Source organism: Motacilla alba, chromosome 2 (genome assembly GCF_015832195.1).
Source record: "Motacilla alba alba isolate MOTALB_02 chromosome 2, Motacilla_alba_V1.0_pri, whole genome shotgun sequence".
NCBI classification, from domain to species: Eukaryota; Metazoa; Chordata; class Aves; order Passeriformes; family Motacillidae; genus Motacilla; species Motacilla alba.
In genome coordinates this window covers 3,796,440-3,812,100 of record NC_052017.1, presented here as the reverse complement: position 1 = coordinate 3,812,100, position 15,661 = coordinate 3,796,440, and the positions used below count along the sequence as shown (strand labels likewise).

Sequence of the window (15,661 nt, the reverse complement as noted above, 5' to 3'; positions counted from 1 at the left end):
GACTAGGGAATGCTTTTCAGCAAAAAAACAAACCCAAAACCCATAAATGAAATGCATACAGCTACATACACAGGTGAGATAATTCTTTACATAAAATAGTGAGTGAGAAAACTTTGATTTCTTTAGAAGATCAGAAGAACTTCAGCAATGTGGACAGTGGTGTTTGAAATAGAGCATGACAGATCAAAAGAAGTGAAGACAGTGACAGGACAAGGGGAACGGGCTTCAAACTGAAATAGAGTTGGTTTAAATTGGATATTAGGAGGAAATTGTTCCCTTGCAGGGTGGTGAGGCCCTGGCACAGGGTGCCCAGAGAAGCTATGGCTGCCCCTGGATCCCTGGCAGTGCCCAAGGCCAGGCTGGACAGGGCTTGGAGCACCCTGGGATAATGGAAGGATAACTCTCACTTATGAAAAATTCCTTTTTGTCAATAAATCAGCTGATTTTGTTGATAAACTTAAGGACTTCCACTCCCTGATGTGACAAACTTTAAAAACACCTTGTCTTTCCACAGCCTTGGTTTTGAAAAACTGAATAACTCAGGTGTTTGCTGATTTTTTTTTTTTCCCTGTTAAGGCCTTCCAGAGCATCAGCCAGTGGTTGCTGCATTGAGATACTGGATATCTCCCATAACCTGAAGCTGAAGTCTGGAAGAATTCTTTGTGAAGAAGAGAAACAAGGTGTGAAGGGACGAGTGCTGTGGTTTGTGAAGTCCTCTAAAGAGTCAATTAGAGAACAAGGGAGATCCAGGGGAGAATCCTCTGAAAGGAATTCATATTCCACACTCCAGAAGTTCCCAGAGAAATTTGGCTGTTGCAGGCTTGAAGAGCACTGTGCTAAGAACACAAGGAAAAAAGGTATGGAATACATATATATGTATATATACACATATATTATTCCGAGTTCTCAGTGGAAAGAGGCTGGCAGCAGATCTGTGCTGTTTCACACCAATCTCAGTGATCTGTAAAAGGGATTGAAGAACAGGCTGAACAGACTTTTAGCAGCATCAAACTGCTCAGAGCAGCAAAAATCAAGACTGATTGCAAAGAGCTGTCCAGGGACTGAGTGATCAGGCAGTAACCTGGCACAGGAAATCACCTGATGGGGAGGTAACACCAAGGGGGAGACAAAACAATCTCAGCTCTGCATGGAGAGTTATGAGCTTTGGGAGTTTTCATTCACAAAAGAAATGCTGGGATTACACTCACTGGCTTCCCGAAAACCTCATCTCAGTTCCCATCAGAAGAAAGGAAACAAAAAAAAAAAACAAAACCAAAAACCACCTGGAATTACTGAGAAAGAAAAATCCAGGCAAGAGAAGGCTGATGTAAAAATCCATTTGTGTGGTCACACCTTGATTACTGGGGTGAGGTTTGAACTTGCCACCACAAAAATGCTGCATCTTTAATGAGCAGCACGTCATAAAGACCTCTTGGCTATCTGTGTTTTCCTCTCCTGAGCAAAATTCCACACTGAAATAAGGACCCTTAACTCCTCTACTTGTCATCCAGGAATCTCAAAGCAAGGGAGGAGAATTTTAAAATAGATAATCATTAAAGCGGCTTCAAAGCTGGGGAAGCTGAGCTTTGAGCAGCAATCTAACTTATTCAAAATTAAATAAATGATGAAGGCAGAAGCAGAAGTGAACTCCAGGGCCTCCCCCACCTCATTCACCCACCCACTCCAGCAGATAACTGGTTGTAGTGAATTATGTTCAACCAGACACAAAAAACCCCAGAGGCTGCAAAACTCTTCAGTTCTCGAGCTCAAGAGGGAAAAAAAAATCTATTAAAGCTGAATGAAAGGGTTTTTTTGGGAAAAAACTGATCTGACTCTTTGAAAAATTACAGATTTATACAGTTTTAACTCTGAGAAATACTGCAGAGCAGTTCATAGCTGGGATCAGCTCACAGCAGAAGTTACTGAGTGAAAATGCAGCTCAGGTAACTGCCTCTGGTCCCTCCTCTCTGAGACTTCTCTGACCCTGCTCTGTTTTCGTGCTCCACCAGTTCTTTGGCAGTTTTACATCTCAAACTGAACACAAGAAGTGTCTTTTCCTTAATGAAATCAGGAGGATTCACTGATTTTATTAAGGAATTCACTTCCCTGGCTTTTTTTCCAACTGTTTACCTCTTCTTTAGCTTCAGAGAGGGGTGTGTGATTAAAACTTGGCTATGTGACTCTGAGAAAGGAATTAAAAAACACCAATGTGCTCAGTTGATGAGAAAATACCTAATAGAGTGTGTCTTTCCAGTGCTACCAGATGTTAAATTTTAAAGCATCCAATGTGCTCAATTATTGGTTCTCTTGTGGGATATGTAAAAGTCAAAATCCATTCAGGAATGAAACAAAAAAAAAAAAAAAAAAAAAGATTATTACCTAAATTTTCTCCCTCCGATGTTTTGTCAATAAAAATACAGGTTTCTTGCCCAGTATAAAGAATCAGCACTTATATTCAGTTTCCTTTTTTTTATGCAATTGTCTCTGAAATAGTTTCCCTGTTTTCAGCTCAGGTCAATCTCTGAGCTCCTTCTACACAGACAAGTAGAAAATCAATCAATCAATCAAACAACTCCACTGCTTCAGTCAAGGTTTTGTACCCAAGATACAACACCATAATGTGATGTGGAGATGGACTTGAGGGCTGCTGCCATGATCAAAGGCCTTTTTGTGGCCAATCTTTATTTCCCTGTGAGGCTCAGAGCTCCTGCATGACCTGTTCCTTGTGTTACACCATCCTGTGCTGCAACAGCTCAGAGGCGAGAAAATGAGAAATGAAAACCAGTGGAAATAAGTTTTGACAGAAAAAAAATCCTTTAAAATAATATTTAAACAGAATTGCATCTTTAGAAGCAAGTTTTATCCCTCTAAGAATATTCAGCCCTCCCATCATATTGCCACTGGTTGGTGCAGTGATGCTTCTGGAATACACCAAGATGTGTCCACGGGGGTAACCAAAGCTCACCTGAGCTGGACACTGAGCTCTTGGCTCTTCACTCAGGTGGGTGAAGGCAACTATAACTTTCCCAGGTGCACAGGAACTGTAATTTCATGGAGTATTTAGAGTTTCACCTTTTAGTGTTAGTCCTCTTTTGGAAATAACACTCATTTCTTCTTGTAACATTCGTGTGTCTTTTATTTTTCCAGCAGAGGCCTGGGATAGTTGTCTCACAGAGTTGTCACAGAATGGTTTGGTATGGAGGGGACCTTAAAGACCATCCTGTTCCACCCCCTGCCATGGGTAGGGTACACCTTCCACTATCCCAGGTTGCTCCAAGCCTCATCCAGCCTGGCCTTGGACACTGCCAGGGATCCAGGGGCAGCCACAGCTTCTCTGGGTACCCTGTGCCAGGGCCTCAGCACCCTCACAAGAGAGAATTTCCTCCTAATATCCCATCTCTCTACTCTCCATCATCTCCAAGCCATTCTCCCTTGTCCCATCAGGCCTGTGCCCTGTCCTGTTTGTTCTTTCACAAAGCACAGCTGCAGCTGCACTTCAGTTCCTCTTTAGCTCAACTCCAACTCGTGAGCAGCGACTGAAAGATGTCACAGAGTTGTCCTCTTTTTGAAATCCCTGTGTTTTTCCACTTGTGGTGGCCACTGTTCACTGGAGGGAAGAGGAAGGCAGCACTCTGTGCTAAGGCAGAGACAGAATCCCACCTGAGGGCAGTGATGTCTGGCTGTGCTGCCCTGGGCACATGGCACAGGGCACATTTCAGTGCTCTTAATCCAGCACTTTTCACAGCACCCTTGAAAGGGTCACTGACTCCAATAACAGCAAGTGATGCTTCAGTCATTACCTCCAGTTTTAATTTATTCACATAAGGATCAAACAAGTGAGCATGTCAAGTGGCTTTAAGACACTGTGGGGTTGTGGGTTTTAATTAGAAACACTCCAAAAATGAACTGACAATTCAAATAAAAATAAAAAAAAAGCAGGGGAGCAGATTTTAGGAATCAGGAGTGTGCTGTAACAGGAGCTTTCAGATTTGCAGTTTAGATTTGGTTTGCAGAGGGATGCTTTCCTCCCCCAGCAGTGCTCTCTGAGGGGAATAACCCTAAAGTGAGGGGAGGAAGGGCTTGCCCTTAAATTGTATCAGCTCCTTTCCACCCCACAGTGCAATTATTACTGTTGTCTCATTAGTGTTTTAATTAGGGCTCAAGTGCAGGCAGGCCAAGGTAGGAAGGTTCAGTTCAGTGTCAGCTCTGGGCTCTTCAGTCACTGGCCCAGTTTAGAGGGGTCTCAAGGCTGTTCCAAATTAGAGGCAGATAAAATGAGCTTTATAGAAAGTGGCAGCCCCCAACCACACCTCCATCTTCTGTGTGTCTTTGTGGTCTTTGAATATTTACAGTGCTGTTCTGGGGAGAAAAAAAGCCATTTTCATGACTTTATGGTATCTGTCAGAGATGCTACCCAATGATTTCACAGATCCTGTAGACTAAAGGGGTTATAGAAAATTAAGAGTCACAGATTTCCAGGCAATGATGTGAAACCCAAGTGCTCCAGGATCACAAATCTCCCACCTTGCGTTGTTTAAATAGGATTTATTTCTGAGGGAATCTCTGAATCAATGAGGTCAATTTACTGTGAGGGTCTTTCTGGTTTTGTGATGGCTCCCTCAGCAGCACAATTTATATTTTGTATATCACACCCATTGCTATTTCTCTGCTTAGAATGTAAAGAAAATAATTTTTACATAAAAATATACTCTATTATGGTTTTATTTTCTCTTTTCAGGCAATCTTTTTGCTGTATCTTAACAATTAACACAGAAATTATTGTTAAGATTGTTAATCTTAACAACTAAACTGAAATGAACTCTCCTGCTCTCAGGACACACCCTCAGATCAGCTTCTGGGCAGCACAGAAACTTTTTCATGCTGAATCCCATGAACAGGGCACTGACAAGGTGAGAACAGGAGGCTCCTTAGGCCTGAGAAAGCTGCCAATGGTGCCTGTCCAGGAGCATTTGCACCTTCCCCCTGGGGGCTGAGTGAGATAAGGGACAGCTACAGCAAACCTTGTGTCCTGGATTGTAAGACAAGTGTGTGTTCTATTTGCCATCTGTCAGAGCTGGGGCAGTTCTCTCTGTTCATGGGCAGGTTTCTTTATCTCTCCCACAGCCAATCCTCCCTCCAGGAGATCTCTGCTGTCCATGGCCACTGAGTGTCCCTGCATGGCTGATCAAATTCCATCATCCCATGGGGAGATGCTGCACCCAGGGCAGGAGCCAAGCATTCCTACCTGGATCCAATCTGAGCCTGGAACAGCACAGCAGCCTTTGCCCCCTGCATTCCCAGAGGAGCAGCTTTCTCCTGCCCTGCACTGCCAGAGGGAGAGCAGGCCCATCTCCAGCAGCCCTGGAGCTGCAGAGGAAAACTCCAGCCTTGTCCAGGATCCCTGCTCCAGCAGAGCCACAGCTGGCCCTGCAGGAGGGCTGAGCCACCATGGAATGGCACTGCTGCCACCACCCTGACCCACAGGGGCTCAGCTCCTCTTCTGACTCTGGCAGAATTTTTTTGTACTATTGCATTTGTATTTTTAATTTTCCTGTTAAAGAACTGTTATTCCTATTCCTATCTCTTTGCCTGAGAGCCTCTTAATTTCAAAATTTTAATAATTCAGAGGGAGGGTGTTTACATTTTCCATTTTGAGGAAGGCTCCTGCCTTTCTTAAGCAGACACCTTTTCTTTCAATCCAAGACACCTTTGTTCCTTAAGAAGAGGAACCCACTGAGCCCTGGGAATTCGCAGTTGGTTCATCTGCCTGGAAGAGTAGAATCCTTTTTTTCAGCTTTGTCCTTACTAGCAGCTAGCTAATACTTCCCATCCACACTCAATTTTCATTTTTTTTTTCTGGGAAAGCACCACTGTGCTTCAGCTGAAGGCTCAAAGTGGGTTATGAATGAGCTTCCTTCTCCCTCTGCCTACTTTTGGTTGGCACAAGAGACGGAGTGTTGGGTAAACAGATAAACAGCCTGGTAAACGTGGGCAGCACTGGGAAGGAAACTTCACAACAGGAAATCTAGAAACAAACACACAGCAGTGCTGGTGATGGAGAAAATGGAGCTGATTGTGCAAGATGCAATTCCTGACCGCGATTATTACGTTTTTCTAAATGATGTGTGTGACAGCATTGCTGTCATGAGCCCCAGGTGGATGAGCAGATGTTGTAATGCACCCCCTGGCTTTGAACATTTTTCCTTTCTACCTCTCAAAACCTTGTACAAAGGCAAACAGCACTGCAGAGGGAGGAGGAAAGAATTGCCCAAACCCAAAGGAACAGCCAAAACCAAATCAATTCTTGCAGTGTTATCTGCTGTGGCCACTTCAAAGAACACCTGAAGATGTTTGGCCTTGTTTCTGTCTTATTTTTCATAAAAGCAGATGTGGAACGTGACAGATCAAATTTTCTCTCAGTGGGAGATGGCAGTGTCCTCCCACCCACATAACCACTTACCAGGAGAACAAGAATCACTGGCCCTTGGTAGATGTAGTCAATATATTTCCCTGGCTCTTTTCCAAACCAGCATCTGTGAAAAACAAAACAAATAAGAAAACAATTTTTAAAGGTTAATTCACTTCTTTTAGACTGTAATATAAAGGACACTGTAGAGAGGTGTTCCTTTGCTCACTGCACTGTTTATATATAAAAAAATCAGCAAGTAATGGAATTTTCTGCTGCACATCACCTGTTGTTGGACACAGATGTGAGCCCCACTTTCCCCTTCCATTAGAACATTCATGTTCCTTCAATGGTTTTGGCTTTTGCCTATGTAAATATTTATAAGAAATATGAGAACCTGCTGTAAAAAGGATGCAGGAGATATCTGAGAAAGGGATTAAAGAAGTATTTTGTGTAAGAGAAAAAACTCCTGTTATCCATTGCAGTGCCCAGAGACACACTGACAAAGTAAGGGCTGTTAATTAAAGCAGTGTCTCAAGTTGCATGGAAATGCTGTCTAAATAAAACACTGAATGGATAAGGAGTCATCCCATTGGCTTTGAATGAATCTGGGGACCACTGGGGACTCTGGAAGTGCTCAAAAACCATGCAGATGTGGCACTTGGGGACATGGGTTAGTGGAGGACCTGGCAGTGTTGGTGAGTGGCTGGGCTCCAGGATCTGAGGCCTTTTCCAACCCTAATGATTCCATGGCCACCAAAGCCAGCAGACAGAGAAGAGCCATCATGTGAAGCCACCAAATTCCTGCTCCAACAACCCCTTCCAAACTGTCTGGGATGACCCAAAACAGGCTGGGAAATGGCCTCAGGTGAAGAGAAATCACAGGTGAGCTCTGTGGCCCCAGAGCAGAGGAGCCTGGATGTGTCACACGTGACCGAGCACTGGCCTGACTTCCACTAATTCCAAGTGTTTTTCTCACTGCTGTGTTACACAACAGAAGAACCCCGTGATTTCACAGCAACCCACGCTGACACTCACTTCCCTGAGAATGATAAATCTGCTCTGTTTACGTTGGTAAATGAATGAGAGACTGGGCTCAGGTCTGAACTCACACCATTCCCTTTTCCTTGGGGTCGTTTTGGTCAAGGCCAAAAACTAACCAAGGCCAAAACTATTCCTGGGGAACAAATCTGGAGCTAGCAGGAGCCAGAGGACATTCCCAATAGTCCACAAACTGCAGCTCCCCTGATTCTGGAGGCCAAAAAGATTTAATAATAGGGGTGTGAATTACTCCATGCTATTTGGAAGTCGAGCCCTAGGAATTAATCCAGGCCCAGCTAATTCAGTATTACAGCTACAGCCACGGGGTCTGTGTCCAGGATTCCACCAAGCTAAGACAGCTTTGCATTCATAATTCCTTAAGGTTGAGATCATTGGAGCTCCAGATCCCTTAGGAAGTAGATTTTGGAGTTCAAGGGTCTGAGAGTTTTCTTCCCTGTCATGGATACCCCATAAAAAAATCTGTATAGCAAAAAAGTTGTGCCTTCCCCATGTTTGCTTTGTGAAACAGATAATTTAGTGCCACTGGAGCCATGGAAACAGGGATAACTCCTGAGCCACAGAGACCACAGAGCCACATTTGCACCTTTACAAGGAGCAAGATGTAATGGGTTGCCTCAAAGAGGTTGGAGTCTCTCAGACACGACCTTGCGAGTCCAGGGGAAATGAACAGGGATGAGAAAAGCTCTGGTTCAGATGGGATCCTTGTGGATCACACCACACCCTCAAAGCCCCTCTCCAAAATGTGGTCTTTGCTAAAACAGGAGGAGCTGCTTGCCCATTGCAAGATGCTCTGACTGGACAGGAGTGTTGAGGTATGCAGCTGGAATCAGGAACAGTTCAGTACCTCACAATTATTTGCCTTCTCTTGGCTCAATTCCCACATCCTTTAAGTTCCAAATGAATGAGGGAGCTTTGAATGTTTTAGAAATGTGAAAGATGTCTGCTATTCCCTGGTGCACTGAGTGTGAATTGATAATTTTGCAACTCATCTTCCAAAATTCGGGCATGAGAGCAAGACTTGGAATAAAGTACTTCCTCCAGCCAAGTTATCATCCAAGAAGAATCCCCAGGGTAGCCTTAAATGAATGAAACTATGGGGTTTTTTTAATTTTTTATTTTTTTAATGTAGATGGAAAGACATGAAAAAAAAAAATTACAAGATATGCCAGGGCAGGAAACAAATTTCTCCAGAACTTGCAAGATCTACATTTGAGAGCAGATTTTGAAGGGTATTTTGGGAGAACTATTTTTTATTGCCTGAAACTCAGAGAACTAAGAGAAGCAAAGAGTTCCTGGGAAGCTGGCTGCCCTAGCAGTGGGACTAATATGAAGCAGACTGAGGCATGTGGCAGAACTTAGTGGGCTAGAAAAAGTCAGCAAAGAATTTGGAACTGAGCTGGTAGTGCACAAATGAGGTTCCAGGGCAAAGGCTGCTCTTGTTGCTCTTTGGAATTTAAATGTTGCTTAGCTCCAAGACCAAAATGCTGAAATTTCTTGTCTGAAGTCCAGTATTAGACCAAGGTTGTGCTGAGTGAAGAATTAATGTAGATTTATTTCCACACTGAGGAAACAAGGTTGTGACCAAGGACAGACTCTGCAACACAGAACTCTCCAGACTGCTGGGGCTCCAAGGCTCCTTTTGTAGGTAGTGGAGAAAAAAAAAATCCAACAGCTTTTTTAGGTCTGTGTTCTTCTCTTTAGGTAATAAACCAGATCTGTTACATTGTAATCTAAATATTTTTAATTAAATAGGGTGAGTAATGCCAAGAGGAGACAGTTATTTGCCAGAAACATTATAAATGTCTGCAATTGATTAGCAATATTTCATATTTAGAGTCTTAACTGTTCCAACTAGGACTTTTAGCCAAGGTATTGCAAACTGTTCTGCCAATCATCTGAGCTCTTACTTTAAATCCAACACAAGCTATTGTTCCTGCAATAAAACAATTTCTTTGAAAGCAAAAAGAAAACTTAAATCACTGACAATTATTTGGTGCATCTGTGTGAAGTAAAAGCCATTTAACCACTTTTTATTCTTTTTATTATTTTTTTACCTCTGGAAAGATAAATAAACACCCCCTGAATATTGAAGAGGACAATTCAGGAAGACAGTTGTGAAAAGACTCAGATATGTAAAACACATTTCTGCTGAATAGCACTACTTAATATTCTTCAGGGATCTCTGATAGTTCTTTATATAACCAAACCCACCACTGGTTTTATCACTATTGTTAATTAGATCTCACTAATATTCTTCCCCTTAACAAATGCCCATCAATGAAATTACTGTAATAGCTCCTAATAATTTGTGTGTGATTTTTTAAATTGAGATTTAACAGCACTTTTTTTTTCCCCCCAGAGTTGCCATATTTTGCTAAAGAAGTGACAAACCCCAGGCAGGATATTTGCCACAGTACCAATTATAGTTCCTCACTGTGCAGCAAATGATCTCTATTAAATACAAAGATCTCTATTAAATTTATAGTAATAGATATTACGGATCTCTAATATTAAAGATCTCTATTAAATACAAAGATTAAAAGTCAGTAAGTTGCTCGAAGCATTTGCTTGACATTCTTTTTATTTTGAAGTTTTAAACTACAATGAGCTACACAACCTGAACCCCAGCTCAACCTCCACACAACTTAAATGGATACTCAGAGAAAGAGGAAATTCCCATTTTTCCTGAATTTTGGGCAGTCCCAAACAGTCTTGGAAGTGTGGGGGTACTAGTTGTTGGTTTCTCTGGGTCTGGATTGAAGGCACTTGAGATAGTAAATTTATGTTTGGACTTACGTGTTTATTATTTCTTATCAATACAACAGTTTCACTACTGTGAGTTCAGCAGCTTTTCATTAGAAGGCACAAAATGGCCAACAATTTCTTGTTCCAAGGTCTTTTAAGACTAAACTATCCAATTAAGAACTGACACCTGGATTCTTTTCCCTTTTAACCAAGTAACTGATCCCACAGAGCAATGTGGACTTTTCTGCCCAATTACAAAATGCCACCCAAACCCATGGAGAAGGAGGAAGAAGAAGCATGAAGAAGAAACCCAGGAGGACACCCTGTGCCCTCCATCTTGCTTCCATCCACAACACACTAAAAATCCCAAAACCTCAATTTCTCACTGAGACACCTACACTACTATCTATAATCTGTTTCACACTTTGGTGGATTCTAGTCCATCTTGAAGTCTAGGAAACTTTCTCCATGGATGAGGGTCACAGTCAGTGCTGCCCTGGGGGTCAGGGCACCGCAGAGCAGACAAGAGAAATATTCCCGGTGCCCTGGGTTTCCACAGGAAGCTGCAGGCAAGTCCATGTTTGCTGTCTGTGTCCATCTGGCTGGGTCTGACCTCCTGGGAGCAGCACATGACTCCCCCAGTGCTCAGGACAAATGGACGAGGACAGCAAGGAGCAAAGTCAGGACCCTGCATTTCAGATGAGAAGTTTCCAGCTGTTTGGAAAATCAGGGGATGAGATCCCCCTGGGAACCTGTCCTTAGGGACAGAGGAACTGATCAGACTTGGCAGGTCTTTAGGGACATTTTTCTTGGGGAACAAGAGCTCTCCAATGCCACGTGTAAGAAAATCAGGCAGGACAGGCAGGGACTGGGAATAGCTGAGCAAGGAGCAGCTCCTTAAACGGAGGAAAAAGGAAATACACAGCCTGGGGAAACAGGGATATGGTTCAGATGTGTATTCATTTCCTAATTTGTTTAGAGAGCCACACAAACACAAATATTAACATAACTTACTGCTCATTTTCATAATACAGCTTGCCAATGGCCCAGGCAATGATGATTGGGCAGGGAATACCTGCAGGAGCAAAAGAAATAAAAATAGGCGTTAATCATGCATGGATGTGTCCATGGTACCAAAATAAATTCAGATTTGTGTGAGGAGAGTCTGAGTTAATGAATGGGAGACTCTAAATAGTGGTCCTGTCCTGGTCTGCTTGAGACATCATAACTGCTAGGATCTTTTAATTTCAAAATGAAAAAAGATCATCTCAACAAAACTTTAGTACCAGTAAGGAAAGTTACTGAAAATATTAATAAACACATACATTAATATCTATATTTGCACAGAAGTGACCAGAATAATTTTGGCTGACTTAAAGGCAGTTTTGGTCCCTTTTCATTTTCCTGCAGCTGATACAGCAGAATCTTAAAAGACAGTACTTGGAAGTGGGTGTTTAGGTTTTTATTTCCCAGCCTCCAAGAATCTTGTAAACATACTGGGATCTCTAGATGAAGCACAATTTCAAAACTTTCAACAATTTTTTGAGTTCACTGTTCCTTATGAAACAGGATTTTGAGAAAGAATAGCTTGATATCTTGCAGTATCAGAATTCTTCAGGTTTTTTTTCTCTTTCTGAAGGATCCAGCTACTTTTTAACTTTATAGACATCACTGCACTCCCTAACATGCCTTTGAGTTAGGCCTTCCATTCCAGCTGGTTTGAAGGGGATTTGCTGGAGGAGGCTCCTGGAAGGGAGGAAGAGTACATGGAGGTGGCCTCCTGACTCACACTCAGGCAAGGGGATGTCAAAATTCAAAGGGGAGATTTTTCCCTCTCCATTCCCCCTTCAGCTTCTCACCTCAGGAAAACCCAAACAAGTCCAGGCTCACCATCTCCATCCCCCATTCCAAAGTGCAGGTTCATGTCTCTGAAACCACTGAAATCACTGAGGTGAGTGCACGGACAGAGCCCCAGTGACTTCACAAGTATCTGCAGTGACTTAAACCCCCATGGAGGAGCAGAGGTGCATTTGTCTCTGACACAAATTTGTCTCTTTTAACCTCCCACTTGCTGCCCCTTCTGTGGGAAATGGAGGCTTTGAAGAGATGGAAAGAGAACCACGACACAGAGGGGATGGGGCTGAGTTGCTGCGGGGTCATCTTGAACCTCAGCAGCTCTGATCTCATGCCCCATCATCCCTGGAGGCTCCTGTGTCCTTCAGGCAATTGTGTTTTGTTTCATCCTTCTCACCATGGACTCAAAGGGTCTCGTGCACTCATTTCCCCATGTTCTTGGAGGAACAGACAGAGAAAATGGAACCATGTCCTCTCTCCTGGAGGAAAACATTTTACTTTTCTTTGTACAGTGAAGGATAGGGATTCGAGAATAAGACTGGTAAAAAAAATGTGTATGAGGAGGCAGAGCAGAGCCAGAACGCACCAACAAGGTGGCTGGTAAGGTTTATTCAGCTCACAGCACTCCAACATTAGTAAAGAGAGACCCAGAGGATTCTGACAGAGGTAGGGAGTGAAAACACCAGGGATCAAACCAGTCTGTGGGTGTGTGAGAGCTGTGCAAGCAGCTGATTTTCCAGTTTGCTGAGAAAATTGAAAACTATTGGGGAAAAAATTGAATCAACTCCCCAAATAAACATTTTCTTTCTACTACAACTCCTCTTTCCTCCCATTTAATTTTGGATTGAATGACATATTTTGTTTCAAAGGCTGTTGCTGCCTTCAATCCAATTACTTCTGCAGAGAGGGAGAGGCACTTCTGAACAAAATGTCATTCTGCTTTCACAAAAGAAAATATTGGTGACTTTTTTACCACCTTTCTTCCTTCAACAGAAAAGAACTGCTAGATTCACTAGGTCTGTTTGACCTCAGATTTTCATTCAAGTGAACAAACTGCATGCAGGGGGCTCGTCCTGCCAAACATCTCCTGGCAGAGTTCAAAACATGGAGATGTTGGTTGGGAAGGATCTCTGAAGGTGTTTGCTCCAATTTCCTGCTCTGAGCAGAACCATCAATACTCACCCACCTCAGCCAGGGCTCAGCCTGGCTGAATTTTTAATGACCCCAAGATCAGAGGTTTCACAGCTTTTAAGTCACACGTTTCAGTGTTCCACCATCTCCTGGTACATTTTCTGTTTCCTCAACATCCAACTGGAACCTCCCAGTCTGCAGTTTATGGATTTTGTCCCTTTTTATAACACCTGCTCTTACCAAGCAGAATTTGGCTCCATCGTCTTTGTAATTATCTTTCAGATCACTCCTGGTACCAAACAGATCCCTCCTCATCTTCCTCTGTGCCAGATTAAAGCAGCTCAGCTCCTCCAGCCTCACATCACAGCTCATGTCCTTTAGATCCCTGATCACATTTGCAGCTGGAGAATCTCCCCAGCTTTTTCCACATCCCTTTCTGACCTCAGGAACCATAACTGACCACAGCATCCCAAAGGCAGCTTTGCCATAGCTGAGTCTTTGAGTAGCCCCAAGGACAGTCCCAAGATGATGTGTGACTCTTTGCTAAAGGCTGTTTTCTAGGAACAAATCCCTCAGCAGCCGTGGAGCTGGACTGGAAGATAATGAGGCTCTTTTTCAAGTCAGCTCCTCACTTAGAAGTGTCTGTTCAGACCGAGTGGTCCAGATTTCACCCCTGGGGGATTTATAATATTTATTTCTTGCCTCTCTTTGTCTTTAACACTTTAATGCCAGGTACCACAGAACACCATTTTAACCACAAAGGTCACTTACACCATCCTATGAAGAGAAAGACCCATTTCCTCAGCTTATCAGTGGAGTAGGTCATCACTATAGCAGTGTGCAAGTAGCAGCCTTCCACAAACATCCAGAAGAAGTTGGTCACCACAAAGTAATTGTAGACAGTGGTAATACATCGACACCAGGGCTGGAAAGGGAACAGAAAAGAATATTTTAAAATCATGGTGAGAACATTTCAAAGATTCTGTATGTTGTTATTAAAAAAATTCAATGGTAGAATTCACTCATGGCATGCAGATTTATCCTGTGGCTTGGAATCACAGTATTTTAGGTGCTGACAGGAACTCACAGATCCATCTGTGACCTTCTGCTGAGGCTGGCTTTGACCCTAACATCCAGGACCTGCTGTATCTAAACCTGTCTGGAAAATTCAGGTTCCAGAACAAGCCTCCAAGAGGAGCAGGTCATGTCAGCACAGGTGAGCTGTGTCAATGTCATGGTCTTGCTTGGTTTCCACTGAGGGGAAGAAGCACAACTGATATTTAAAGAAAAAAAATACTTTAAAAGCATGTTTTTACCAGCCAATTTATCCCCTCTGTTCCCGCCACTGGTGCTTCATTCTGTAACTCACACCATGTCACATGTCACCTCTGAATTTTGCCACAACCTCAACAGGAATTTTTTGTAAAATGTGAGAAAATGTGTTTTTTCTCTCCAGAATGGCTGCGCAGTGAGAGCACAGCTGTGGGAGGCACAATTAGCTCCAGATGGGAATATCCCAACAATAAATTACAAGGAACTGAGGGTAATTTCCACAGTGCTGCTCACCTAAGTCTGGGAAAACTTCCTTCTTACCAAGCAAACATTGAGTGCATTCCTTGAAGGACATCTCTAATTACCTGGGGTCTCTGCTATCACTGATTTTGGTCATTTTGGTCTCACCATTCTCCAGCCCTTTAATTAACTCTAGTGAAGTATTTCCAACTTTTACCCTCAGTTAATTTTCTTTTTAGCCTTCATATGCAGGAGATACTGATGGTCTTCAGGCAGCCAACAGAGCAACAGATGCACCACCAAGCCCAGTAAAATTCTGAAGTTTAAGAATTTACTGGGCAAGAAGCACAGTCACAAAATGACAGCCCATCCACAAGCTGTGATCATTTCTGTGTATTGAATGGAAATACAAAGAAGAAATCTTTTGGATGTGTTAACACTTTCATTTCTGTATTATTTCATTGATACTTGAAAATTAGTTTGGCTTCACCCCTAAAATAGGATTAAATCCCAAAACAACCCAGAAGCTTAAACATCTTGTTTTCAAATGTTTGTTTAAACCAAATTTCCTTTCCTTTCCTTTCCTTTCCCTTTCCTTTCCTTTCCCCTCCTTTCCTGAAACTGTACAAAAAGATTTATATCCAAGTCAATTTTTCCTGTGTCAGAACTAAGAGGAACAAGACGGTGGATTGGGAAGATTCTGATGCATTTTGAGCAATTTTTGTGGGTTTACTAAAATTGAATAGAATTGAATAAAATTGCAGAGCTCATTAGTTCACACCTTTTTGTTTATTTGAATGAGGATTCTTGATCCCATGTGTACCCACCATTAGGCTCCAGATAACTTCACCCATTCCTTCTTGATTTTTTTTTTTTTTGGCAAGCATTATGAACTTAATGCAAAATATTTCCACATTGATGCTTCTGGATCTGTTATTTAATCTCCACTGA

General features: G+C 42.6%; 1 protein-coding gene across 2 annotated transcripts in view; it reads right to left on the bottom strand.

Moving 5' to 3' along the window:
• Positions 1-15,661, bottom strand: part of CRHR2 (corticotropin releasing hormone receptor 2) — a 146,798-nt gene that overhangs the window by 28,302 nt on the left and 102,835 nt on the right. For both annotated transcript variants that reach the window (XM_038128007.1, XM_038128008.1), the window contains 3 exons: positions 13,970-14,123; positions 11,228-11,288; positions 6,461-6,533 (listed from right to left, as the gene is read on the bottom strand). In XM_038128007.1, the coding sequence (XP_037983935.1) occupies positions 6,461-6,533; positions 11,228-11,288; positions 13,970-14,123 (288 nt within the window). The remainder of the gene's footprint in view (positions 1-6,460; positions 6,534-11,227; positions 11,289-13,969; positions 14,124-15,661) is intronic.